The 26,049-nt window shown below is 33.5% G+C and overlaps 3 protein-coding genes and 1 long non-coding RNA gene across 4 annotated transcripts; 2 read left to right on the forward strand and 2 right to left on the reverse strand.

The window, feature by feature from the left end:
• Nucleotides 1–118: 118 nt before the first annotated feature.
• On the reverse strand, nt 119–1,657 carry epsilonCOP (coatomer subunit epsilon). Its single transcript, XM_065350777.1, has 6 exons — nt 1,395–1,657; nt 1,157–1,320; nt 934–1,083; nt 718–853; nt 413–637; nt 119–325 (listed from the first exon to the last, which is right to left on the reverse strand). The coding sequence occupies exons 1-6, from the start codon at nt 1,500–1,502 to the stop codon at nt 203–205; spliced, it is 906 nt and encodes a 301-aa protein (XP_065206849.1). The 5' UTR covers nt 1,503–1,657; the 3' UTR covers nt 119–202.
• A 78-nt stretch (nt 1,658–1,735) lies between these two features.
• LOC135836141 (uncharacterized) lies at nt 1,736–2,917 on the forward strand. The gene is made up of 3 exons (XM_065350778.1): nt 1,736–2,063; nt 2,161–2,326; nt 2,395–2,917. The coding sequence occupies exons 1-3, from the start codon at nt 1,880–1,882 to the stop codon at nt 2,693–2,695; spliced, it is 651 nt and encodes a 216-aa protein (XP_065206850.1). The 5' UTR covers nt 1,736–1,879; the 3' UTR covers nt 2,696–2,917.
• Nucleotides 2,704–9,754, reverse strand: LOC135836138 (Fanconi anemia group D2 protein). Its single transcript, XM_065350775.1, has 25 exons — nt 9,318–9,754; nt 9,104–9,240; nt 8,865–9,004; nt 8,645–8,780; nt 8,501–8,577; nt 8,156–8,348; nt 7,862–8,076; nt 7,567–7,717; nt 7,390–7,487; nt 7,152–7,320; nt 6,903–7,072; nt 6,663–6,817; nt 6,482–6,588; nt 6,299–6,372; nt 6,098–6,208; nt 5,754–6,009; nt 5,526–5,677; nt 5,180–5,456; nt 4,843–5,094; nt 4,597–4,756; nt 4,223–4,420; nt 3,912–4,137; nt 3,478–3,817; nt 3,223–3,390; nt 2,704–3,107 (listed from the first exon to the last, which is right to left on the reverse strand). The coding sequence occupies exons 1-25, from the start codon at nt 9,547–9,549 to the stop codon at nt 2,931–2,933; spliced, it is 4,371 nt and encodes a 1,456-aa protein (XP_065206847.1). The 5' UTR covers nt 9,550–9,754; the 3' UTR covers nt 2,704–2,930.
• Nucleotides 9,755–9,945: 191 nt separating this feature from the next.
• On the forward strand, nt 9,946–11,377 carry LOC135836145 (uncharacterized). Its single transcript, XR_010557001.1, has 2 exons — nt 9,946–10,100; nt 10,195–11,377. It is a non-coding gene; the product is annotated as an uncharacterized LOC135836145 (long non-coding RNA).
• Nucleotides 11,378–26,049: the final 14,672 nt, after the last annotated feature.

A 26,049-nucleotide genomic window follows, 5' to 3' on the forward strand; every position in this document is an offset into this window, starting at 1 on the left:
ATTTCAGATCACGTCTTCAACATTGGTACTTGGTAGACATTCGAGTTCATACATAATTTTTTTTCTCAATTTGATGAGATTATTTCACTCGCACCCAGAAAATATTAACAAGCTGACGAAGAATTCATAAAACTTATTTATTTACAAAAATAACAATAAAGTGGATTACAAAACGGAAATTAAATATCTCAGAATTTGAAAACTAAGCTGGTATTTCGTATTCTTTGCATAACCTGTCGAATTCGTTCTCCTTGTTGATGTAATCCTTCACAAAACGAGAATCTCCATGGCTTTCTTTCATCTGGGTTAAATATCTACTAGCCAGCTGAAAAAAGAAAATAGTTGTGTTAAAATCAAAAAATGAATTTCACGAATTTATATCAAAAATATAAGACATCTTTGAAATGCTTACTTCCGAAGGTTTATTCAAGTGATTAGATAATACAATCGAATTAACCAATGTACTCGGATTATTACTGTCTTTATCCATTGCTTCTTGCAATGCAGAATCAGCTTCTTCGTATTTTCCCTGGCCGATGAAACATACCGACTGACTATTCAATAAGTTAACTGAGCTACCGTATTTATCGATAATTTCTTGGAAAATGTAGTAGGCATCTTGCAATTTTTCTTTACCCTGAAATGAAATTAGAAACAGTCTTTCAGTAAGGACAGAATTACAGCCATCATTGATTTAACAAAATGTAAATTTCATACCAAAGCAATATTGACCCATGCTTGCGCCATTTGTGTTAAAGTAGAATCTTCATCTTTGTCCTGCATTTTTTTCAACGCTTTACGAGCTAAATCCAATCTCGACATAGACAAATAAGCTTGTAACGTAAGTGATAATCTGAAAAACACCATGAATTATAATCTATATTTTTATTTTTACGTTCGATTATGACTCCTGTAGAAGGAAAATCATCTTACGATTCCAGATGGTCATCAGGATACAAGACTTGCAAAGCTTTCTCAACTTGTCCGTCGTTCAAATACATAGTTGCTCCAACAATTACGATGTAATGGTTTTCATTTTCGTACTTTCCGAATTTCTCAGTATACGACTGCAAAATTGAATCTCTGCAACAAGACATCAGTTCAAATGAAATGACGCGAAGTGATTAAGATTTCATGAGGAGCAAAATAATCATACCTTTTATTCGGATTGGCGAAAAATTCTGCGAGCGACTTGATAGCTCGTAATTCGACGGCAGATTTTTCAGAAATTTCATCAATCACAATCCGATATTTCTTCTGAGCTATATAGGCGTTATAGAGAAACACATCTCGTTCTAATTTCATTTCCGGCGAGGTAATCTGCAATGTTACGTTGATGCAGAGTTCAGTATTACGTTACTTTGTAGAAATAATCGTCCCAGCGTATGACTTACTTTTACTCGTTGGGCTTCATTAATGCATTGCTGATAATTTCCTATGTAGTACGAATTTTTAACATCGAATAATTCGTCTACGTCGGATTGCTGTTGAGTTGCCGCCATGGTAATGATTCTTCAAATAATTATAAGATTTATGATACAAAAATTTGTTGCACCGGGATGGATTTTATGAAGCAAAATTAAATGATAATAACCAAATTATAGCTTGATAAAGAATTACAGTGAACAGTCGAACGCAAATTTTATAAATTTTCAGAAATTTTCATTATTTTTTTTACACGTAAACGTAAATTGATAAGGAGTTTTGTTTACCAAGCTCGAGCGCTCTCTATCGTTTTAGTTACCAAAAGGTGATAACACGAGTCATCAACTCACGTGTAGTGAAATTTTTGAATCTGAATTGAAAATTTTGAATTTCTCGGTTTAGTTAGCGGATTAATTTCTGCACTTGATGATTGATTATTTCCCAAACTGCACAAATGAGTACTAGTGACGATAACAGCATTCATACCGACGATGGACAATCTTCGCTTAAGAAAAAGAACAAGAAAGGAATCGTATATCTATCAACGTTACCCATAAATATGAATGTTACCAAACTTCGTGAGATAATGGAGAATTTTGGACAAGTTGGTCGAATTTATCTACAGCCACAGTTCAACAGTAAGTACGAGTATTGAATTTAACATAGGTAAACAATACTACCTATCAAATTGGAATATAATTTTTCAACATTCTGAACGTTTCCGTGTGTTTGTAGAAAAAAAAGAAAAGAAACCAGCCAAACAGTTCTCCGAAGGATGGGTTGAATTTGAAAAGAAAAGAGTTGCTAAAGAAGTAGCCCGTGGTTTGAATAATAAAAAAATCGAATCCAGGAAGAAAAGTCGGCTGTACGATTACATCTGGAACATTAAATATTTATCCAAGTAAGAAATACCTTTTGCCTCGAATTTCACGATGATGAAACCATCCGTTAATTCTAATCTTATTTCAGATTCAAGTGGGTTCACCTGAGTGAACGTGTAGCTTATGAACGAGCTGTTAGAAAACAACGCATGAGAATGGAAATATCGCAAGCGAAACGAGAAGCAGCAGATTTCGCTTCCAAAGTAGATCTCAGTAACAAGATTAAAGCTAAATCAAAGAAAGAAGACTCGCAAATTACGTTCAAATTGCCTTCAAAATTACCTGCTCAAAAGCACACCGAAGAATATTACGTGGAGAAAAGAAAGAAGAAAGGTTTGAAAGATAGGCAAGACGACGGAATTGAATTATTAAAATCGTTATTCTCGTGAACATCAAATGAGTAAAAAAACACGAAGAAAATATATTTCAAAATGACAGGTCGTATGACTAAAACACGATGAGTTCAGGAAACGAAAAAATAAGAACAAAAAATATATGTATCCGAATTTGAGATCCTATATTGATACTTATGTAATTGCGCTGATGTAGCTACCCAAATCAATTAATATAATTTAATCAAAGAAAAACATAACTTCTTAAACTTCTTTCAATCATGCGTTTTCTTCACTCGTCTTCACCTGCGCTATTTTCAACTACTTCGTTTTCCTCACTATGCTCTGCGTCGCTTGCAGCGTTGTTCTCCTCATCGCTCGGAACGTTGTTCTCGGGATCTATATCTTCAGGAGCTTCGTTGACACTGACGTCGATATCCATCGGTTCGGAATTTTCATCGACAGTCGACTAAAAAAGGAATTCAGAAAAATAAAGTAAGGAATTAGTTCGCACTTAGAGCAAACCGGTTCACGATAATTGCAAGTAGCGTCTTATTAATAGATGAAATCAATTCGAATTGTACCTGACTTAGTATATCTTGCCCTTGGAGATCTTTATTACGCATACTGCCAACGAAAAATGCTTCTGTGCAACCGTTGAAAACCATAACATTTTTCACTTTCAACAGTATCGACTCCAAAAGCGATCTCGTGCTTGGTAAATACGCACATAAAACACCATCTTCAGTCAACTAAAACGAAATCAAAAAATTGCGAAACTCATTAAAAATTATGACCATTTTCCAACCCTTCAAAAAGTATGTCAAAATTATCTTTACTTTGGTATTGTCGCATATTTTCTGTAAATATCGCGTAGTAACTTGTAAAGTTTTCAAAATTTGCGTTACCAAGCTACTTTCAGAACGGAATAATTGCGAGCATATTGCGATACCGTGGTTCACAAATAATCGTAATATTAAAGGAACACCTTTCACGAAGCATATCAAATTCATTCGAACGTACTGGCATTTGAGTACGTTAACAATCGAGTCCAGCGTATTCATTACTTTTAGCCAGACGTTTAGTTTTTCTTTACGGTCGGTATCTCGATCTAATGCTTGTTTCGTTGCACTGGCTAGAATTTTCAACAACACTCGTAGCAATACGTTACAATTCGCTCTGTAAAATATGATTTTGTTAGTACATTGATAATTATTTACATTACGACATCGATTTCTCGATGAGGCAGCTGTAAATTAGGCAAGTAACTAACTTGTTAATGTTCGGTAGAGTCGTTAAAGATGCATCTTTACTATTCAGCGTAGTTACTTCGTCTTTCAACCAGTCAGACATTGAATGAACAGCTTTCAATTTATTATTAGTAAAATTGAAAAATGCCGTGAGTAGGTATTCGATTTGACGATTGAAAGTTGCTCCTTTTTCTTCGCATCCGTCCCAAGTGTACCAATGATGCGACAAAAATTTCCAGCACATGGTAGCTGCAATCGTAAACGCAATCAGTCAATGTTCGTTTGATTAGTCAAGTATAAAAGGCACTTAAAATCATAAAATCAGAATAATTACATAATATTTTGCTGATTTCTCTTTGCTCAGAATGTTTGTGCAATGCCTCGATAACGTTCACAAGATTTAGAGCACATTCCAAATGTAACACGGATTCTTGAAAACCACTAAAGTATACACAGCATTCTTTCACAAGGACATCGATTTCAGTCGATTTTTCAGATGTTTCTAACCTATTGGCAATCTTGCTAAGAGCGGCTACGAAAAAAAATAAAGCAAATTGAGCGAGAATTAAACAGAAAATTTTTAAAATTTAAGGCAACAATTTTCTTCAAAATAACACCCTCTCCTCTCTCTCTCTCCTATATCGGATCGACTAAAAATTTATACTTCTAGACTTTTCAAAGTAGCAAACTTGGTAGGTTTGACATTACCGATAAATAATTCTTCGTGGTTCGCATCTTCGAAACCTGACCAACTGAATACGACAGATACAGCTTTCAAAATTAAAGCAAACGAAGATTTTATTTCCTTGCTTTCTGTAACGAACATACCGGAAGCATCGAAAACGCTATCGTTAGCCGATAATAAGTTCTGTGAACAGAAAGAATATCAGTAATTTTAGCATCAATTTTTAGCTTCTATTTGCCACTTATGATAGTAATGTGTAAGATGCTAACTTGGCAGAATTGCGCAACAGCTTCCAAATGAGCACATAAACGTGGGATCAGTTTGATCATATTTTTAACAATCAATTCAGGCGCTTCGGTGTACAACGAGCTGCACGTGACACCAATATCCAAATTAGCAGACGCATTCTTGAAAGGTAACCTCTTGTTGCAAGATATCAAAACGAAGTGCAATTTTTCTACTAGGTCTTCCATAATGAACAGTAATTCGGACGGAGTGAACTGCGCTTTGAACTCCCAATCCTTTACGAATGAAAACAAATATTAAAGTAAAATTTCATCTACCTACGCATCGATACATATGATTGAAAAATAGCTTATACCATACCTGTTCGGGTTCAGGATTCAAAGTTAAAGGTAACGTGAGCATAATCCAAATATCTAAATCAAGTTCTCTGAAAAAATGCTTGTAATTTTTCATATTCGCGACATGTGGAGGCTGATTCTTATCCGCTTCATCTTCAGATTCCTCAACAACGGTTGACTGCTGAGTAGGGTTGATTTGAGTAGCGCTAGCTGTGGTATTTCGCGCTACCAAATGTCTACGAATATCCGGTGTCTTGCTGCTATTTCGTTTTCTTTTTTTATCACCGTTGGTAGATTTTCTGCAATTTGGTGCCAAGAATTTTATTTTCATCTGTCCGTCTAGATTATACCTTGCGTTATATTTTTACCTTTTCTTTTTATCAGCTCCCAATACGGGAATTTTTGAGGTAGTTTTATGGAAGTTACACTTAGGAGGGCAATAATCAGTTGCGATTACTTGTGGCAAATACTGAGCGATTAATTTTTGTAGCCAGACCAACGTACGTAGACGTACCAAAACCTACAAATTTATACGGATGATATTGAATGTGTTTCAATTAGACTTCATACAAAGCAAAGGTTACAACAGTACGAACCTTTTTACCGGCTGGTAACTTGATTATACGAGCGAAACAATTAATTATTTCCCGGAACCAATTGGCAAGATGGAATAAAGAATCCATTATGACGGTTTGAACTTGAGGCGTTTGTAAAGAAAACTCGTCCAGTACTTTGGGTGCTGGTACTACGACTGGACATTCCAGCAAACCGTCAATTTCACGCAAATCTTCGTATTCTAATCCACGTATTAAACGCAACAACGACGGCAGCACCATAGAGTACATGCGTAATCTGTACAGCATAACCAGTTTTTAAAAAAATAAGTAGGTTAGAAAAGAATAGGAAAACAAAAAAAAATAAAATTAAAGAAGAATCGTACCCTGCACTGGCGTTGCAATTTTGCTCCTCTATCAGTGTCGGTGTGAGATTCAAGACGACGAATTCTTCATCCTCGTTTAGGCCAAATTTCAAAGCACATTCCACAAAATCTCTGAGAAATAATCACGAAACAGCAATTATTCAAGTATTCAATCAATCTACATTATAACGTATTCAATAGAAAATATATTGAAAATCTTACATGTCTTTTACTTCATCATTGCATATAAGGAAGTATTTCTTCATGTTCTCCTTCATGATCATCGAGGTGTAAAACTACATAAAATTATCGACATGATAAACACTTCGGTATTTGTTGCTAATTCTGAGAAATTAATAGAACTATTTCCTACAAAATATTTCAAAAAATGTCTCGCATACTCACTAAAAGCGATTTATCCAAACTTTTACATTTCATCAACATCAAAGAGAACTGATCGAATGCTAAACCTTGAGCTTCTGGAAAAGTTCTCGTGCCATCGATAATCAAGCCTGCAACCAAATAAAAACTTCGTTCGAGAAAAGAAAAAAAACAAACGTGAAAGTAATTTTTAAAAACTACGGACGTAGAAATGGTAAAGCTTTTCTTGCTCTCGGAGACAGATGATTTTCATCAAAATCATCGGAAGCTTTATCGGGCCAAAGATTGGTCTCTTCGTCAGATTGCATTGCAACATGTTTTATAGCCATAACGGCGCTGACGATTCCACATTTGAGCAATCTATTCGAAATGACAGAAAAACGTGCACATCAATACACCAAGCCATCAACTACACCGGCACATGACATCTATGATGAAAGCTTACTTTAAATTCGAAGATGTAATGTACTTCTCGATCAGTGAAGTAATATCGTTTTTGAGAGTTTTAGTATCTGGCGTTTCTTCAGAACTGTCAATGAAAGCAATTCCGCAAACGATATCCATTAAATGTTCGATATCATTCAAAGGTAAATCTACCATTTTGTTCAGCAAAACCTAAGATACAATCATGTAACACAAACGTCAATGAAATGAGATACTGTACAGAGACATCATGTGATGGATTGTGCCTTACTCTCAATAAAAGTGCCAGCGGACGTATTTTTTCCTTATGCTGATCTGCAATTTGAGATAGAATTTTCAGTGCGATCTGAGAATCATTCATATCGCCAGCCCCGATGTAGGCCAGTAATTCTTTAATAATCGATCGGCACAGCTGTTGATCCACTTGTTCAAAACACGATCTGTAACAAAAGATCAATTAAACGTAAGGGGCGATTTTAGGATACTTATTCAGGAAACTGCAAACTAACAGGTAAAAGGTGGTCACGAATTCTGTTTGAGTAGCATCGACAGACTTCAACATTTTTGATAGAATCGACATTAACGAAGGGAAGTACTCTTTCAACACCTGTGAATAAAAAAGGAGAAAAATTCATATTCCATGTTAGAAAGAACACACAGAACAGTATTAAAATGGCAATACTTACTGGTGTAAAGTGTTCAAAAGTTTCACGGATCAAGGCAACGGTAAATTGGCCATTTTTAATACGACTTTTAAAAGTCGTTTCGACTTTACTTTTTTTCGCGCTGTCTGTACAAATGTCATATAAGATCAGCGTGACTATCATATCCAATGGTCTGAAAAGTGAAAACGATCGTCATTAATAATTTTGAAAAAATACAAATGAATCGAGAGTAACTTAAAACAGCTAAAAAAAGCGACCAATTTTGTTCCAACAGACGTTTTCAACGATTACTTGGTTAACGTGTTTATTCACTAACCTGTATTTAACAGAAGAGCTCGACTGAGAAATGTTCTTATGCCAAGCATCAGCTAAAGGTTTACAAGCCAGAAAGGCATTTCTGATATGATTAAATATTAATATCTTGATCCCTTCGGTATCAATTTCAATAGGGATATCTGCATCATCTACCACCTCCGATGACGAACTCGAATTGTTTGATGAAAGTAATTCAGCGCGCAAGCCATTTATCACCTACGAGAAAACAAGGAGAAAAGATATTACAGGGATCGAAGCATTTCAATTAGTATGAACTTCCCTGAATCGTATTTACCTCGTCATAAGATTGCGCATCACTTGCAAAAAGTAAAAATTTGACCACATTTGGAACATATTCGATGGTACAACTTTTCAAAGAGTCCATTAGATTTCGGCCAACCTCTCTTCGAATTTCACTTTGAATAGATAAGTTGGTTAGAGCGTCCAATATTGACGGCATCAGGTCCAGTTCACATCGTAACAATTTACTACACAACAAAAATTCCAAACAAAAACGTTAATTATTGCATATTTAATTAATGGATATTTTCCTGAAAATAAGAACGGTATAATATGGCCATCAGAAAACTCGTTCAGTAATCTGAGCTCTGTTAATATCAGCGAGCTCAATAATATCTACCTTAATTCATTTGCTGCAAAACGATGTTCAGTATCTGCAATAATATCAGGCAAGCATACGATGACTTCTTGTTTTATCTGAAAAAAAATACGTAGATGTGAAAAAAATTCTGCAAACACACCATATACTTCATAACAAACGTACCATTTTATCTGGGGATGAAAATATGATGTCGAATAATCGTTCGCAGATTTTTTTTGAATTCACGATACTATTCAGATACCTGAACGGTTGCAAGATTAATTTCACCCAAGCGATAGGAGAAATGTCGCTATTTGTTCTAAAAATTAAATTTACTTAGAAAAGAGACGAAATGGAAAAATTATCACTAATAAGTAGTAACTCGTGAATGTAATATACGAACTCTTCATCTCGTAGGGCCAATTCTCCCAACCGGTCTAGTAAGTAATCGGCTAAAGGGCATTGCAGATCTTCTATTTGCAGCAATAATCGAATCAAACTTTCTTGAGTATTTCCTCGTGCAACGTCACATTCACTCGAAGTCTGAAAATCCGAGTAAATAAGAAAGTGTGAGAAATCAGAATAATCACCTGGATGTGAATCGTTTCAAACAGTAGCGAATATTTTTAAAAAAATACATACGACAGTAGGTGACAATGACTTGAGGAAATCTTTCTCATTTGAATAGTATTCTTGAAAACTTTCAATAAATTTCTGAACATTTCTTTCCGATAACAGTTTGCAGCTTAGAGTTCTAACGAATACAGCTTGATCACTCCCTGAGAAAAAAAAAACAATGTTTATCAGTTTAAACAAGAATGTAAGAATGTTTCGATGTAGTATTATTTCCACTTACGTAATATATTCGAAGACTCGTCTGTAATGCATAAACCGCAACTGGAGAATATCTCAATCAAGTCGTTATTTTCATTCTGCACTACTGCTTTACCATCATCGCTCTCGAAAAGATCCGGCGAATCATTTACAATAACTTCTCCTTCTACAAGTTTTTCGATATTATTCGAAGTGCAAGCTAACGGTTTACAGATTAATCCTTTTGATTTAGATTTTGCATGGCGTTTTAACATATTGTTGGAATAATATCACGAAACACGGATTCAAAACTGATAATTTTTACGAGATGAAATTGCACACAGAAACTCGGGTTTGAATCACCGTAGAATAACATGAATCAGCATTCCGTTGCCCAAGGAAAACACAAAACAAACTAATAATTAAAAGCAGGCAACTTTTATAATAAATTAATAAATGAAAGCTTTTCTAGAAAAGCAACTTATACTTATCAATTTTCATGATTTTTCATCTGCTTTTTTCATTTCATCAAACGGAATCGTCGAAAAAAAACGCGCGAATGCAAGCAAACAAAACAATGTTGCCGTCTTTCAAAAATTGCAATCGCTGATCGAAAATATTGGCAACACTTGTATGCAGATTTGTTTTTATTTTTTTTTATCAATCAAAACATTGATAAGAAAAATAAAATTTCGAAACTTTGAAAACTTTTGAAGTAAAACTTACATAGCAATATTTGCAGTGGATCAAATTTTTCAAGATTTTTGTTAATTCTCTGCGCTTCAAGTTCATACAACGCAATATTGCACCATATCCGCTAACTTGAGTAAGTCAACGTCAATAATAAATTGACAATACATCGATGAGTCAGTAGCGTTCGATATTTCGTTAATTTCACTTACGTTTTCTGTTTTTAATAGTAAATTTCGTTGCACCAGTCGACTGTCGATTCCGAAATGTCTTCACATCTATCGCACAAATTACCGTGGCATCTTTTGGTGGATTACGTGACACCCTACAAAGATCCAGGAATCAATCTTCCTGCAGGCACCTGTGACAGAATCCACATAACCAGTAAGAAAGTCGAAATACAAGTTAAAAATCGTAAGTACATCCAGGAAAGTGATATATGCACCGACCCAACCTGCAATACGGTACCCGAAGAGAAGAGAATTTATAAAACAATGAAGAGAGGAAAAATATTCGAGCGAATTAAAGGAGGAGGAAGATATGACGAGCAGAAGTGCCAAATGTTCCTCACTAAATTTGAACAAGCAGTTATAGAATTTGCCCAAACTGAATTGAACACTCCAGCCAAGGATCTTCAGTACGAAGACGATGTTGAAGATGCGGGCCTTACGAGTTGCAGAAGGTGCAACCGATTTATTACTTTATTAGAATTCGGCGATAAAAAACAATTGTTCGAGTACAGTGATGAAGAAATTTGGAGCGCTTTCTCTTGCTGTCACGGCGGCCAAGCTGTAGGAAGAAATTTACCATTTCTTTTGCATAAAATGATTTCGTTTTATTTAGTAATGAACATCATTCTGCATGCCGATTTGAAAAAAGAAAATTGGCCTCGTGGCATGAAACCAGACTCGTATTTTTGGAGTGAAATGTTATATCCTCATGATGGACAAACGTTTTTACCTCATAGCAGAAAGTATTTATCTGAAGCAATGGTTGATTTAGAAAAAACTAAAATTTTGAATAAGAATGTATTTAGGTTTATTTATTTTTACGTTATGATGAATTTGAAAATCAACAAAGATTATTCGTTCTCAAAAGATGCATATTTATCTCCTTGGCACATTTGGAGTGTTGCGTGAAATTGGGTCATCCAAGTGAATTTAGTTACTTTTTTGCGAATTATTGTGATATTTTAAATAATATATACTGTTCGGATGAAGATAAATTGTTATGAATAAGGAGGAAATGTGTGGCAAACTACAATGAAATATGATACCTGTGATTTAAAAAATTTTCACCAGTATTTTAACACTTATATTTTTTGATAATTGAATATAATTTTTATGTACTTGTATGAGTATAGGTTTATTTCATTTTGTTAAAATGTACCCTGAATAAAAATTTCAATCCTAACTCTGTCTGATGACTGATGAGATTGTTACAACAAATATAATAAAAATCACGTAAATGGAAAATTGGAACGAAATTTTTTAGAAAAAACTAGGATATAAATGAAACTAAATTTATATAATCATTTTTTGAACTAATGAAAAGTAGGTAGAGGTACCTACTACCTACCTACCTACCTACCTACCTGCATAAAATCCATCATTCAATGGCGTTGATTATTCCTTGATCATTCTGAGACAAAATGATTTCATTAAGTAATTCAATTTTCAAATCGCAAAAGTAATATTTTCATCCAAGAACTCTACTCTAGAATGGATTCCAATTCTTCAATTATCATGGCTATGTGTCAAATTTTTATGTATGGAGTTTGATTATCGAAAAATAGAATTCAGGCAACTATTTAGACAACTTCTCCTACTCGATGAGAACAAGTCGAAACAATTGCCTAACTTGAGCCTATAAGTTATGTCGATATCGAAATATCGTTCAAAAGATCTGGAAGTGGTAAGAAATTTTGTAGCATGCAGAGGTAGGAAAAGTTCAGGCAGCTTTATTAAATAATATTTTTTAAATTTCAGAATCTCTGTGTTTTGTAAATTTAGAGGGCAACGGCCAGAAATGAGAAATGTTCCTCCGAAAGCTGTCTTTCATACTTATTAATCATGATTTGAAAATAACACCTACGTAGAGTACGTAACTACTTCGTAGGTAGTGCATACAAAAGGATTTAAAGCCACTACATGTAGGTAAATTGGTTAAAGGCTGCTAAAGTTAGATACACTTTTCAATTTAAAAAAAAAAAAAAAACATTTTTCAATGTGCATACACTTTTGATTGAATCAGATCAAATCGGTACCTACTTAATAAAATGCTTCCTTCCACATTCCTTACGAATCTATAATAATTCATTTTGGTTCTTCATTATGACGTAATAATACGTACATGTTTGAAAAGATGAAGCTATAATTTATTGTAGAACAGTTTTGATCTTCCAATTACTATTCAGTGGGTCTGGGTACACAGAAGTGCTTATTTTAAATGAATAGAAATGATACTATGAAGTCATAATAACATCGTACCCACAGATATTGTTCTCCGATCAAGATTCATTTTCAATATCTGATTACCCATCGTTACTTCCTGAATCCATCGAACGGGTAATTATTTTATTACAACTTCTGACAATATTGTACCAAAACTGCAAGTTTATTTCTCGCGTAGATAAAATATTACTTTCACTGAAACCACTTGGTTGTGTAAAAACCTAACTTATCCGCAAGCGTACGACCTTCATGACCTTTTGACCAAATTCTGACCATCTTGACGATATTCCTCGAACTCGTATTATACAACATTGCCCCCATTTATATCGAAATATTATAAAATAGTGTGAATGCATGTGAATTTTTAAAAGCCCAATTCCGTATATAACGTGAAACCAACTATACAATAAGATAGAATTTAATTTATTCGGTAATAATTATTATTGAGAAAAGAGCTACTTATGCTATTTTTTTTTATAACAATGAATATATCGTACTGACCGATAGAACATCTGATTCACAGCAGTTTCGTAATACTTGTAGGCTAGGTCTAGACGATAATAAATTCGTGTTTGCGTTTTTTGCAAATAATGTGTTATAAAAAATATCCGGTTATTTAGTTCTTTGTGCTGGAATCTTTGTTTTTTTTTCTTCTCTCCAGTTGTTATATAATTCTCGATAGTCTAGTTTAGCAAAAACAGAGCAAATGCTGATGATTTTTTTTAACAGGCTGGAAAACTTTTCTACTCGACTTGATATAAAATTTTTTGTGATTTATTGAGATGGTTCAAACATTTTTTAAAAATTTCTTCATATTATCTAGGTGCTCTTGGAAGTTGGACGCTTTCAAAAAAAAACATAGGTAATTAATTGGATACCATACTTACCAATTCGTATTGACAGATAATATATCTGCCTACCTATCACCTAATTAATAAAAATTATTTATTTAAAATGTAGAACTTTTACCTAGATACTTAATCACAGGCATAACAGAAACAGAAAAATAATCTTATTGCACCTAAACAAAATGCAAATCAGTCTACATTTCATTAAAAACAGCTACAAATTTTGATAGGTAGTGACATTATACTTATTATGCTATCCAATTAAAAATATACCTTTTGTAATCTTAATTCATCATTGGTGTAGAAACGATTGGCGGGAATTCCAGTTTGGAAGAATTTCTCAATAAATACCTACCTATTTAAAAAATCAAACATTTATTCGGTCCACTTTTATACAAATTATAATTCGTTAATTGAAACATAATTCAAGAAAGTAAATTATCATATTCGAGCAAATACGGCACATCTTATTTGGAGAATTAATCCGCCGACTACATAAAGGTATTCGCACTACAGCAAGGTTATTCATATAGGTAGCGACTGTTATACCTACATTTTTTCCTTAAAACCCAAATTACTTCATTCTCATTTTCGACCGGTTAAGGAAATAAACGACTTTTGAAGAATTTGCTAAAACCGTAAATTAATAGCAGAAGATGACGATAAAAACATAAGCGATTAGGTAACAGTAAGTTACTATTTAGAAACGCCCTGCTTAAATTGTCATCCCACGCTTCTTTAATTAAGAATTCGCGTCTTCATTCTTGAAATATATGTTAAATATTCATATTACATATACTTAATATCGATTCATAAATCTGTGTATTTTTTTCAATTGTTTAAACTTTGAATGGTATCAATTGAATTAAGATTCAACAGCAAAAATCGATGCTCTAAAATTTTCAAAAATCGAGTTAATAATTTCAGCAACTAGAAGTTTGGTTTTACCTACTTGTTTTTCTGAAAAAAAGTCAAAATTTTGCAGCTCATCATACGTAAAAGTATGCTATGTACCTATATCTACTTACATGAAGCAGCATTTAAAAACGCATTCGCCTCTTCCAACCTAAAGATCTGATTCTGATGTAACGAGAACAAGTTCACATACCTACAATGCCCATAACACTTCCAGTAAATACATAACATACCTAGTTGGTGCTTATTGCTGGGTAATTCCAATTCACATTACATTAACTTACACTAGACGAATGCACAATACGAATGCACTAGTGGAAAAATTGTTCCACTTTTCAAATACATCCGAGTTATTATTATTGCCTACTCAAACAACATGCGTACTGTACCTACTTATAAGCAGTTGAGCATTTTTTTACAAAAATTTATTGCATTGAAATGAAAAAATATTTGAATTCAGGTAAAGCCGCGACAAGAGAAGGAACCAAGTTATGCAATCTAATTGGTTTATGTACTCAGAAGATTTTGTTTAATTGAGAAATACCAAGTTTATACGCTTTTGCTACAGGCTATTATTATAACACCATCTTCGTCCGAATCGAGGAAGTTGCTAAAGCGTGAATATACCTTTCATTGGAGAGTATGTACGTAGACGTACGTATGGTACGTTTACTTATAGGTTCGCACAGCTCAGGTAAAAGGCGGCTGTACGCGGTGAACACTGCACCGTGGGAGTAGCTAATAACGTAATCTTGAATTTTCGATATTGGTTTCCTTCAATAGGTTCCTCCTAATACTGAATATTAAAATTTATTATTCGGAATACCTATATAAAGGTATGTTTTAAACGTGATTACCGATACTTTTGGATATAGTACCTACCTAGTTTCTTGGCAATGCGGATGAACGTTTAAAAAAAAGTAATGTACTGGTGCTTGATGATGTAAAATGATGAGAAGATTTGTACCCATAACTTTTTAGTTTCTGTTGGATTTTCAATTTCGATTTTTGATTTATGGTTTTACAACTTACATGTCCAACTGATCTGAGTCTTGTGACTAGCAAATTATACGATTGAAAAAGTACATATAGAACTGAAGGAATCATCGGTGACGTATGACGTATGACGTAATCCTACTCATCACATGTTAAGAAAATGATAGGAAATGGAGGAATCTGTGGAATGGAAAATGGCCAGAAATTCTCCAAATTCTCTAAAGTAAAATTAGATGCAATCAATATGGTACCCTAAGTACCTATGTTAAATGTGCTAATTAATATCTGCATTTTTTTCAAAAAAAAGATTTTGAATTAAGATCGATTCTGCACAAAAAAAAATTATTTATAAGTAATCATTTTTAAAAAATTTCGATTACACCACGTGAAAAATCGATATTTTGCTAGCCCCTTGTAGTTTAGAATCGGTTAGAATTTTATGGACATTCGTCGTGTTCTTCTGGTGTTCAAAATACTCAATACGTGTACTGTGTAGTCCAGAGAAAGAATAATGAGAAAAAGAGCAATAAATAATTGATAGTATTAATTTAATAGTAGTTATAGAAAGGGTTTCATTTTAAATTCGAGGCTAATCTCTAAAAATGGTATAACTCCATTAACGGATACCCAAGTACCCATTTAACATGCAAATCAGTGGAAAAGAAAATGAGTGTCATTGTACATATCAATGTATTGTTATAATGTATGTAATAATTTTAGTTCAAATGACATTCGTTGTCATTTCTATATGTAAGTGAATACTTGGAATTTCGCGGTAAGCACCCAAAGAAAAGAAAACGGTTAGGAAAGAGGGTGCACAATAAGCGTCAACTTGAGTTATAAATTATATGCTTTTAAGGTTCTTTGATCCCACCAAAATAATTTGAAGTTCTTTCAGAAAACCTAAAAACCAACTACAGTAGCTAGCATCGCACAAAACTGCATATTTTCAAGTTAGTTGGGAGGGGGGTGGAGGTTTGAAACAGAGTAAGTAGGTGGTAGGTAATCCTGCTGGTCGCTTACTTTGAAAAAAAAATGAAAATTTAAAAATGATATATGGCATAGTTTTTCCACACGTCACTTTTCTCCTAACTCAATAACTCTTATGCATCCAAACCTCAAATTATTATGCCTGCTTGAACACCCTGTAGAAGTAGATCATATCATAATCCATCTTATGAGGGAACGGTCAGAAGCAATCGCTACGATTAGAACGAATTTTCGCCTGTAGCTTGCGGCGGAGATTTGCTGTTTCTTGAATTGCCTAATTGGAAATGGAAGGGGATATTATTCCAAATATTCAAAAATGAAAATTTTAATTGGAAATATGTATTTTTAAAGGCAAATGAAATCTGTATCAAAATGATAATCTTTAAAATTACAGGATGGATTACAAGCTGTAAAAAACTGTAGAAAAAAATTTCCAAAAATTCAAGTTTTCAGAAAAAAAAATAAAAGAGAATTGATTTTCATAGATAGGTATTAGGTACCTACTTATGCTAAAATTTGAGGCGTGATTAAAAATTTTTCCACATGAAAATCTCCTTTAATTTTAAAAATATGCACTGAGGTCATTTTGTTTCAGAAGTTTTTTTGAGCATTTTATTTTTGAAAATTGCTCCTTCAACCCTCTTCTTAGACAAAAAACCACATCTCGATTTAATTTGGTGAATATTGCGCCATCAATCATAAGAGTTTTAAACTTTATCATAAGGCGGATTTTTTTGATTGAAGAAATATCCAAAAAAAAATCATTCAAACAAACAATTTAAATATTTTTTTTTGAAAATTTTGGGAATTTTATTCGTTCAAGTTTCTCAAAAATGACTGAATGAATATGAGATGAGTATCTTCGAGTACTGAGTAGATACCTATTTTTGGCAATTCCCTCATTACAAGCATATTCTTTGTCGGTCAATTTCAGCAACTTCCATCAAAGTCATAAATCTCCTGGAAATTCGTGAACTTGTCGAAATTCCCAGTAATTTTATCGCCGAATAAAGGAAGACAAAATTAGGCACCTGTAGAATATTATTACTGGTTTACCCCACCTGTTGGGTATTCGTGTCACGTAAACTGCAACGGATGAATTTGAAAATTTATGCGTTCACATTGACATTCATTTTTTTGTCAAGAAGCGCTGACTAGTAAGTACATATATTAAGTAAGTGAAAAGTTATTCAGCAAATTAATGTTTTGTTTGGACGCGCCTAAAAAATGTAGGTACCTACTCGTCGCTTCGGAACTGGTGATATATTTCTTCTTTTAGCTTTTACATCATTGCGAAGACCTTGATGAAAATATTATCGCATGGAAACTGCATTACGGTCTACCTTTACCTATTACTCATAAAGAATCAGTTGGGAAAATTACTGTTAGGACGTAGCATCTGCCTATACATATTACTTAATATTTAATTGTATTTATGAAATTATTAAATAATTCGATCTTCGTGCACCATCTGACCAGTGCATTGTAACATTAAAAAAACATAATAATAAATAAATAAGTTGATTATCAACGAAATGCAAATCAACTACTGCAAAAACCACTTTCATCTTCTGATCTGCTAGTAGGCAGTAGGCAGTTAGGCACATCGTCGTAATATTGGAAAAAATATATGTTTAGGTGTTAGTAGTGTTATTACTAAGCCCCACTTTACAGTAGTATGTTACATGTACATCTACGTACGTACATGTTTATGACCTGTAAACCGGCATCATGACCGATAGTACGTCGTCGAGCAGCCGTGGGTAAAATTTCCACGAGCTATCTTTTAATGATCAGCGCACACTCTTAGGTATATACAGGAAGATATAAAGATCGTTCCGCGTCGCTATTTTAAATCAAATTTCCTTCAGTTAAGAAGTCGAAATGGCGATGATCTCTTTATTTTTCTAGCAAACGTAGGCCTATGGGCTATCGTAGCTTGACGTTTCATCAATTTTTAACATTTGGCGACACAATCGCGTGGAAGAATTACAGATTTCGTTGTATCCTCTACGTTATACGAGTACTTATGTACTGGGAAAATTTATTGTTTGCGGGATATTTCGTTACACGTGTGCATGTGCCTACATATTTGGTAATATTTTATGACGAAATGACGAGGACATTTTGTTATAAATCAGATTATACGTTCTACTTTGCTTAAAACACACACCTAGGTACCTACTACCAACCAAAAAAATCCAAACTCTTGATATACATATAGGCCTAATGAAAACGCCTGCAATGCTTACGGTAAGAAAAATACTCGACATTTTTTGAATGGGTATCAAAAGTTTAGTCATAAATAGCCTAAGTAGGTATTTTTGTATTAATTTTTTTACCTCTCATTACGCCATTTCGTGTAGATATAAAGGTATACCTACCCATAAGTAAAAGTAATGCCATAAGTGTTTGGAAAACGAAGAAGAAGTTGCAAGTGTGCATCACCTCAGGCAAATGGTCATCTCGTAGAAGTGTTTACAAGCGTAACAAAGAGACCTCAAAACCAATTCGATTACTTAACTTGCAAACCTGTTCTTAATACTAATTTAGTGGTACATCGCTTTGGACTATTTGCCCCGACGATGTCCGTCCCAGCCTTAAGCTCAGCCAAATGGATATATGGAATGGATGGATGCGGTAAGTATTGTAGGGAAATAGATCATCGAAAGTATTCTCCCAAAAAAACTAAACCCTGTAGGTAATTGTAATGCATTTTACTTGTAGATAAGAACACCGGGTACCTATATTTTCATAATTAGCGATAGCAAAAGTATAAATCGGTTACGCGAATATTTTGTCGGTCCGTTTTATTCAGTCGAACCAGTTTGCCTCTTGCTTTCTCTATCTACATACCTTTGGTATATTTATTGAAAAATCGTGCATTCGCATAACGTGTAAAAAATTACCTACATAGATGTTACAGAAATGTTTATAAATGAGTAGCTCTTAGATGTGGGATTCAACAACCTCTAAATTAATTAAGCTGATTAATTTCTGAAAAAAAAGTGTTACAATGACTCTCGATGATGTTTTTGCAATTTATTGAATGAAGATGATTTTTCATCCATCATCCATCATACCAAGGTCACTTTTTTACGAAAAAATAGAGTTTTCAAAATTGTTCTGAAGACTGACTCAGAGTTTTTCAAATGGAATTCAAAGTTTGAAACTTTTAAGCTTGGAATTCGATGGTCCCCAAGAAGTAAATTTCATACTTAAGGATTCAACTTTCCAGGAGAAGAAAAATGGACCGTGATTGATAGATAGGTAGATGATATTCAGCTCAAAATGGAAATATCCCAACATGCACAAAAATTTTTGAACTATACAATTAAGCTAGATCGAAATAGCATGCAAAAATATATCACCGGCCAAAATTCCCCGTACAACGTGCATTTTTCGATTTTTGGTGAATTTTTAAAAATCTTCATCGAGCCATAAAATGAGAAAAAACAATCAAAATTTCGCTAAATTGACCTAGAAACCAGAAATTCGAGATTTATACCTATTCTATCTTCGACCGACCAAAGGTTTCAAAACCGTTTCGAGAAATTTTGGAGTTTCACAAATTTTACCAAACGAAATTGAATAAGTAGCCAATAAAATTCACTCTGTACCATTTCAACATTTTCTGAGTCGACTGGAGGTGGTTTATTCAAGTCGTTTTGAAACCTTCAGTGGATTTTTGGAAATTCCAGTTTTTCAAAAAAGCCATAAAATCTGTCTAAATCATTTTAGCACGTATGCTGGTTACTTACCCACAACGTCAAGTAAGTACCTAATTTACCAACCAAAAGTAAAAAGCTGAAATTTATTTTCAAATTTCCAAATCAATTGACCATATATTTTTAAATGGTTCAAGAACTTGCTAAATTTTTTTTTCTCTCATATTAAGCAGGAAAATCTGAAATTCACTGACAAATTTTTCGTGTTTATTTTATTTTTTTCAAAAATACAAAAATCCACTGGATTTTTCAAAACAGTTCAAAACTGCTGCCAATCAATTTAGGAAGTACATTTTTGCCCAAAATAGAATATATGTACCAAATACCCAGGACATTGCCTATCTGTTGTTTACCCTCGTCTGAACAAATTTTAAATAATTCACGAATGATCAGCCAAATTTGAATATTCAAACATTCATTAAAAATCGAAAAATGATGTTCAACTTGGTAATACTTGGTAGGTACTTACCTATTCCCAAACGCTCTTTATTATTGCGATTTTTATTTGTACAACATCGAAGCAGAGAAGGGATGGACAAGAAGTGAAACTCACTCTGAGCCCCAACGATCTCAAAGTACCCAAAAGATGAAAACCACGAGAAAAAATGCAATTTTTTGGGACTAAATTTTCATGGGAGGAGCTGAGCAAATAAGCAAAACCATACTTGCCTTGAGCTAATTTTAGCTTTTAGCGGAACTGCCTCCCTTGTACAAATGATTTATCCCAAATGAATTTGTTTTCATTTTTCAGTCAGATTTTTCGTACAGGTATACAACTTACAAAGGGTTGAACTGACACACTCCGATTTGAATGAAACCGAGCTAGATCGAAAGAACACGTCTTAAAACTGCTATAGCCAAAATTTCACATAATGAAGCATAATTTTGAATTTTTAGCAAATTTTTGAAAATTTTAAAAATTTAATAAACCCATTTTTTGCTCGATTTTTAATGAAATGCGTACTATAAATTTTTTTGAGCAAAGCGAAACAATATACGTAAAATTCCTGGAATCAGTTCAAAAGTGAATTTTTGACCAATTGTGGATAAATTCCAAAGAATATAAAAAAGTCTACTTTTCAACGAAGGGATGTAATAAGTGGCAGGTTTTTCAGCAAGATATCGTCTGATGTGCCAACACAATCACTCAACTCGAAAACAATCACAACTTGACCTTCTTAGAGCTTCCAGCAAGTTTTCAAACTCCAGAAATGTCAAATTCTTCTGGAAGGTTTGAAAATGAACTTCAGCACCTATACTTGATTTGGTCGATGCGTATTGGACACCCTCGCATCAGTTGATTTCACAACGAAAAAATTTCTTTTTACATAGGTACCTACTACCTGCCTTCTTTAAAAATTTGATTTTTTTCACGTTTTCTGGAATTTACAAATTGGTCAAAAATTCGCTTTTAAACCAGCACTCCTAGAATTTTGCTGTACCTATACCTAACCACTTCAAATGGTTGAGAAAATGTCCAATATGAACCGACCAAAGTTGTAGGTTCTAAAGTTTATTTTTGGCCCCTCCAGAACTATTTGAAATTTCAAGAAGAAATTGAAAAATCGTCATAGAATTCATACCTATCAATCAACAATCGAATTAGGTACACTTACCTGCCTATAAAAGTAATTCGATTCTTTTGTGAACATTTCAAGAATAAAAATTCCAAGTTTATTTACTTACTTATTACTTACTTGATTCGTTTAGCATAAACATTCTCACGCATCATCTATCGTTGTGCAATTTTTTCAAGCATTTGTACAACTTTTGTAAGGTAGATATGTAGGTATATGAACGAGTATTGCGGTGTTTTATTAAGAATTGAAATTTTTATTATTATAACATAACGAAGTCATAAACATTATTATAATCAAAGTCGTTGTTCACGATTTCTTAATTTTTCTCAGATAGTCTTTTATTGATAAAACCATCTACGATCTACGAAGAGATTGAGTTGAAATTCGCGCAGTATGTTTTGTCGGTAAATTACGATATGTGCAGTTACTTATGCAAAAGGAAATAAAATTAGGCAAAGCGAGCACATATAGGTACACTATAGATGCAAAAAATAGGTTATAAGAAGAAGAACTTCGAAAAAAAGAATCTAATAAGGAAACAATGAAGTGTTAATAATATAATCTGCGTAAACTTTCTCAATCATTTATACACCATAGTCCATAATAGTAACTACTTACGTACGATGGGAATATATTATGCGATGATATGAATCAGTAGCCTACGCTACCAATTGTATCATACACTACCGTCGAATTTCCATTTCTATCGTTATTTATATTAAATGGAAATATTTTAATTTTTGCGCTAAGTAGGTATACTGAATGCGAATATCTTACCTACACGTTTAATAATTATTTCTCATCGTGAATTTATTTAGGTACCTATGTACATCTACATACCTATTTACTTTCATCGTTACAAAAATTTGTTGAGAATATTGTTTAAAGCGTTTGATTAGGTATAAGAGTTGCATATTATGTAGGTAGGTATCTGCCATTACTTATACATAATACATATAATTAACGAAACAGTAATTTTGCATCCGATATACTTAATACGTACTAGCATGAAGAAAGCTATCTATATAATGTAACCAGCTCGTTTAATTAATCACGATAATTATTCCAGCGAGAAAATTCTTTCAACAACTGATGAATTTGTACAAAAAAATTCGGCCAAGATAGGTATTAGGCACATACTCCTACCGATTATGTAAGACAATACCTAAGAATGAAATATTTTACAGAAATGAGTTCAATACTGCTATGATTTGCTTACCTATTCATTTTAGGATCCATAAAAAATTGGTAGGCATTTTCTTTTGGTTTCTCAAATTTTAAAAATTTTCATACTCGTCCAATTCATTTCAAGTGAAGGAGTAGACATGATTGAGATTTTTTTTCAATTTTCATGAATCCCATGTTTTGCAGAAAAGTTAGCCCTTTTCTCCTGTATCGAAAAATAAATAAGTGCGGATGTCTTTAAAAGAGGAAAATTTTAAAAATTTTCAACATGATACCTACGACAAATGATCAGGGATATTGACTCAAAGAAAGTCGAGTAGTTTGATAATTTCCAATACTTATCCCACCGTAAATCTATACCCGATCCACTCTACAATCTATCAAACAAATCTTAATTTGCAGATCGGCCAGATCCCCCCTCTCTCTCCGAAACACCCACTGTTCCAAGTATAAAGATTGTAAGGACGATTACTTGTATACCTACCTACCTACCTACCACATTGTTACAATTTCACTGCATAGAGACGTCACAGTTGAGTGCACGATGTGAATCTTGAACTTCACAGACAGACAGATATCGCCATTAAGATCATAACACACATTTAGACTCGTTCGTAGTGACATTATTTTAAATTTAGTAACAAAACACACCATTTACGTAACCAGAGGAAATCTGTACGTAGGAAAAAACCACACGCGAATAAAAAAACAACAAAAAATTTAAATGTCAAACCAGATAACCGATCTTAGCACAAGACAAACTAGTATTGTAATCTTGAACTTCGTGAGAATAATTCCTAATTGGATACGGATTATGAAATATTGTTGATTTTAATATTATATTATGTACGAATTCTAGGTTATAATTAAAAATCGTGGGTGCACGCTTCATTGGCATTTGAGAAACGTTACATAATGTCCGCTAAAGTGCGGATACTCTTTCAACCCATTTGGTATTAAATTTCAGCTTGTGAAAAAAAGCACGATGGCCTCAAAATTGCAGCAATTATTTTCGTACGTGCGAGACTACGAGTTCGATATCGAATGTGATGCAATTTTTTGTTTAAATGAAATTTTTCGTTTTGGGCAAAGCTTGGTTCGATTGCACCCATGGTAAGGTGAATATGTTGAGATATCTATACAACTGTGCAACGGTTACACTTACTTGTCTTGACCCTTCCGAAATTAAGGTTAAAAACCTTTCAAAACGAAAGTAATCGAGCAGCGAGTACCTACCTTTTCCTTGGCAAAATGCACGAAATACTAAATCAATTGATTACCACTTTTAATATCTAATTATTGCCCCTGTACGTAAGAGTACAAGTAGCCATCCTATGCAAATAAAGAATTAATTGTGTGAGAATAATTATGGAACTTGAGTATTGAGTAATAAGCTCGAGTATTTTGGTTTTTCCATATGCACTTACCTATTATTACATTATCGGAAAAACACTCGAGAAAATAACTTCCTTAAATAATTTCAACTCGAGTGTTCTTTATTTATTAAACCTCACCTTGAGTAAAGCGTTGATTCTGTTCTTTTCTCTCTGTTTGAAATGAAAAGTAAACTTATTAGGTCATGTTAACATCGGCCGCGGATTTTCGGCTACCATAGTAGCCGTGTAGCGAAGACCTCGTTTGAATTTTGTCATTCGAGTAGTCGACGGTGTTATAGCTATATACAAAGCTAATTACATGTCACGCACGTTACCAAAACATAAACCATTTCATTCTATACAAGTTTGTCAGAATGCTATTGTTATTGCAGTAGAAGATGTACTGAATGGACCAAATACAATATTTTAGTGCGGAGGTGTAGGTATGTGTAGATATGTACATAGGTAGCTCTGACTAGCTGTACCTAGCTGTAAAGCATTCAAGCTTCATTCGTGATGCAATCAATGTCATCATCGTTTCATTTTGCGCTGACTGGAACTAGCATTACATGCGTGCTTTAATGATGTAACATCGTGGTCAAACATCAAGATAGGTGTATGGTACAGGCTGTGGCGGCTATTTATTGATATTTAAACGAGTATTAGTAGTCCATCTTTACAATGCACCTACTTGTATGAATCAAATTTATAAACGCTTTGTTACTTATGACTCTTATGAGTACCTACCTAATCGCGTAAAGAAAAAGGAATTGGAAAAGTTATTCTCAAAGTAACCCATCAGTCACTTGGTCGTGGATTTTACTTATTTTTCTTCACAATGGACCACGAGAACACTGCCAAAAAATGTAGATACCAAACAGAAAAATTTAAGATCTCAAAAGGCCGAATTTTGACATAAGTGGGGTAAACGGTATTTTTAGAAGCTCATTTATCCTTTCAAAAAAAAAAAAAAATGTTTCACAATACTCGAATTGTGTGGATGCAACTCTAGAAATTTTTTTCCAGGTCATATTCCATTCACTAGCATGTTTTGACTTTGAGGACCTCTTGACTCTTTAGACATAGGTAGGAAAAAGTGTATTTTTAGGGTTCAAAGTTTTTCAAAAAAAATGTTCTAAAATCTAAAAATGTGTGATTGGACATGGAGAGCTACAGTGATGGATGTTTGAAGAATTTGAGCCCTGAGAAAAACTATCCCAACCTATTGGTAAGTATCTTTGTCAAAATTGAGCTTCCAAACGAAATGGTAAGTATAATATGTAGTAGGTGATTTAGATGCGATTAAAAATGATGTTCTCATTCTCTGATTTGAAAGAAGAAAACAAAAAACAATTCAAATCGGTGACTGAGTGAGAACGACCAAAAAGTTCCCTCATCAAGACTAAATTTTCAGCTTTCAAAATTAATTTTTTCATTTAGGTATGGTAAATTTTTGAAGAGGGCTGAGATTAGCTTCCAGAACATGAATGTTTTGGAAGAAGCCTAAATTTTGACAGAGAACCCTTTACAGTATCCAAAAGTAGGTACCTATAGGTATTATGTATTTCAAAACCAAGTATTGAACTGCTAAAAGATGATTTTTCGTGTTTTTTTTTGGGGAATTTTTTTTAAAATGTCAGTCTTTTTTTTTGGAAGAAAACCAACATTTTCTTGAGGATTTAGATCGATTTGGGAAGTTGACAATCCATTCAGGTGGTCAATTTTGCACTGAAAGCAATTTTGAAATTTTCATCTCAATATTTAGGTTCAACCTTTTTGTAAAAAATTGGATTTGAAGTTTAAATGTTTAAATGCGATTTAGAAAAAAAAGGGGTTCCAAAGATTTTTTTATTTTCATTTTAGCATTCCCTCCTCAAAATTTGGATCCTTTAAAATCAAAATCGGCAAGTACATGTTGAGAGCTTTCGATAATCGATAAGTGCTGAATTCGAGCCTTCGGTGGATTTCTGGGGGTTTCAGTTCAAGTAAAATTCTCGTAAAATGAGACAACATT

The sequence above is a fragment of the Planococcus citri genome, chromosome 2 (assembly GCF_950023065.1).
Source record: "Planococcus citri chromosome 2, ihPlaCitr1.1, whole genome shotgun sequence".
NCBI lineage: Eukaryota > Metazoa > Arthropoda > Insecta > Hemiptera > Pseudococcidae > Planococcus > Planococcus citri.